The sequence below is a fragment of the Mobula hypostoma genome, chromosome 15 (genome assembly GCF_963921235.1).
Source record: "Mobula hypostoma chromosome 15, sMobHyp1.1, whole genome shotgun sequence".
In the NCBI taxonomy this organism is placed as follows: Eukaryota; Metazoa; Chordata; class Chondrichthyes; order Myliobatiformes; family Myliobatidae; genus Mobula; species Mobula hypostoma.
In genome coordinates this window covers 29,884,671-29,887,141 of record NC_086111.1, presented here as the reverse complement: position 1 = coordinate 29,887,141, position 2,471 = coordinate 29,884,671, and the positions used below count along the sequence as shown (strand labels likewise).

At 37.5% G+C, this 2,471-nt stretch overlaps 1 protein-coding gene across 1 annotated transcript; it reads left to right on the top strand.

The window, feature by feature from the left end:
- Positions 1-242: 242 nt before the first annotated feature.
- On the top strand, positions 243-1,706 carry LOC134357071 (fascin-like). The gene has a single exon (XM_063068385.1). It carries the CDS (start codon positions 243-245, stop codon positions 1,704-1,706), a length of 1,464 nt encoding a protein of 487 aa, XP_062924455.1.
- The last annotated feature ends 765 nt before the right edge of the window (positions 1,707-2,471 follow it).

The window sequence follows — 2,471 nt, the reverse complement described above, 5'->3', positions numbered from 1 at the left end:
GAGTATGTGAAATTTCATTTTTGTGGAAAAGCAAAAAAAAGTTCTAGTAAAAAAATTACGTATCTTGGTATGAATGGAAATATTCAAGGCAACTCCTAACATGGTATTGCTTAAAGTCATTGACTCTTCCAGTGCTATGTCATAAGCATTGCTAGGGAGTAGGACAATGATGTCATTGGATGTATAAAAACACAGACCAAATACAGGTATATATTAATGAATAAGGTAGGAAGCAGTGGGAAATGGCATTTAAAGTGCTTCCGTTTGGCTTAATTAATTCAGCTCACAAATACTTAACCGGAGAAGTCTTCAACTACAAAGTGAATGCCACAGGGTCCTCACTGAAGAGAAATCAGATATGGAACATTGAGTTCACCAGGAAGAACTCCCCTGTGGTCCACATCAAGAGTTCCTTTAATAGATATATTGCTGCAGACAAGGATGGCAAGATCACCTGTGATCAGGTGGCTCCAACTCCAAATTGTGTATTCCTCATAACGCTTCACCCAGATGGACGAGTTTCCTTTCAGTCAGAGCCCTCCAAACGGTACTTAGGAGGAAACCAAGACAACATAACATGCTTTGCCCAAGCTATCTCGGAGAGTGAAAAGTGGGTGCCACACCTGGTCATTCATCCCAGTATCAACATGCTCAACCTTGGCAGTGATAATTATCTCAGACTGAATGAGAAAATTGAACAAGTGTGCTGTGATAAGTGCTTGCCCTGGGGATCTGATTGTGTAATGACACTCTACTTCGACATCAAAGAGAAGAAATATGCCATAAGGACAAAAAATGGAAGCTTTGTTGCCTTTAATGGAAAGACTGAGCCTGAAATCTCATACAAGACATTATATCATCTACAGATAAATAATGGGATGATCTGTCTGAAAGACATATACGGAAAATTTTTGTCTGTGAAGGACTGGACTGTTACCGCAATCAAAACTTTGAATCCAAGTGTAGATGAACTATTCATCATTGATCCTTCTCCTGGGCAGTTCAGTATCATGTCCTTGGCCAATAAGAAGTACCTGTCCTGCAATGCTGGTCCAAATGTCTACTCAAATGTTGATGATGCAAACAGTGCTGAAATCTTCCAAATTATGGTGCATTCTACAAAAAAGAAAGTATGCATCCAACATATGTCAAGCTATTACCTTGCTGTTGGTGCTAAGGGCTTCATTGAAATCTGTACCGAGTTAGAATATAACTGTTGGTTTCAAATACTGTACAATGGGGAAAAAGCAGCTCTAAAAACATCAGATGGGAGATATGTAACTGTGAACAATAACGGCCAGCTCGTGGTGGGGCCAAATTCAATTGGAATGCAGGAGGAATTTATCCTTAGACTTGCCAACCGATCACAGCTAGTACTTCAGTGTGATTTTGGTTTCATTGGCATTATGCCTAGGAAGCGGATTTTGGTATGCAACAGCCCTACATACGAAGCAAGCAACATAACTATAACTGATAATGGCTTTTATCAGTTCAAAATAGTATCTCTAGGCAAATACTGGGAAGTAGATAACGAAGGTTTTATAAAAGTGACTGGAAAAGCTCCTGTCAACTTCACCATTGAACTGATCACTTCAGGTCAAATAATCATAAAAGGACCCAATGGAAAATATATTATAGCAAAATCCGATGGAAGCTTCAAAGCCATTGGAGAAGATGCCAGGTCTGCCACATTGTTCCGATACTAACTGTTTTAAGCAGATCAAATCTTGGTTCATCAAGTAACAAAAGTTAAACCAAACTGAATCATAGGGGCAGTAACATTTAAGTCAAAAGTATTAAACTATATTCCTGCTTTCAGCTGTGTCACACCTTTCAATACATAGGAAGTAATTTACTACCTATAGATGTGATGTGTAGCTTGTCTGTTTAGTAAATATATAGTAGATGATGCACAGTGGAAGATTGTATATGAACAGTTCTATTCTCCAACTGAACTAGTCATTAATGTCACTGTGGATATTGTAGAACAGGGATAAAATGATGCATGATAAAGAAGAGGAAGGAAAAGGAGTATTGTTCTGGCTCAGTTCCAAGTGGATAATTGTAATGGTACTATAAGAGACTCGCAACAGAATGTATTCAGACCCTCTTCATCAACGACATAGAAAAACAAATATAGTTTGTTACCAGCTGTTCTCTTTGAAGCATAAGCAGAAGGTAGACCTATTTAAATGTGCACAGTATTAATTTTATGGGTCAGCAATACTTGTAAATCAGTGAGAAATTTAACCTTGAACAATTTTTTTTGCATTTCTGAGGTAGTACTAAACTTTTTTTAAGATTCCAGCAGCTCCCAACAAAAGCATTAAAGATTCATCCTGTGTGATTAAAAAAACTATACGGTGGTTGAAGATTATTGAACTGAGTTTTTTTAAATGACCAATTAAGCAAAATCCTCCAGTACTTACTTAAATATAAAAAGTCATTTGTGACAGCTTAAATCCCTTACT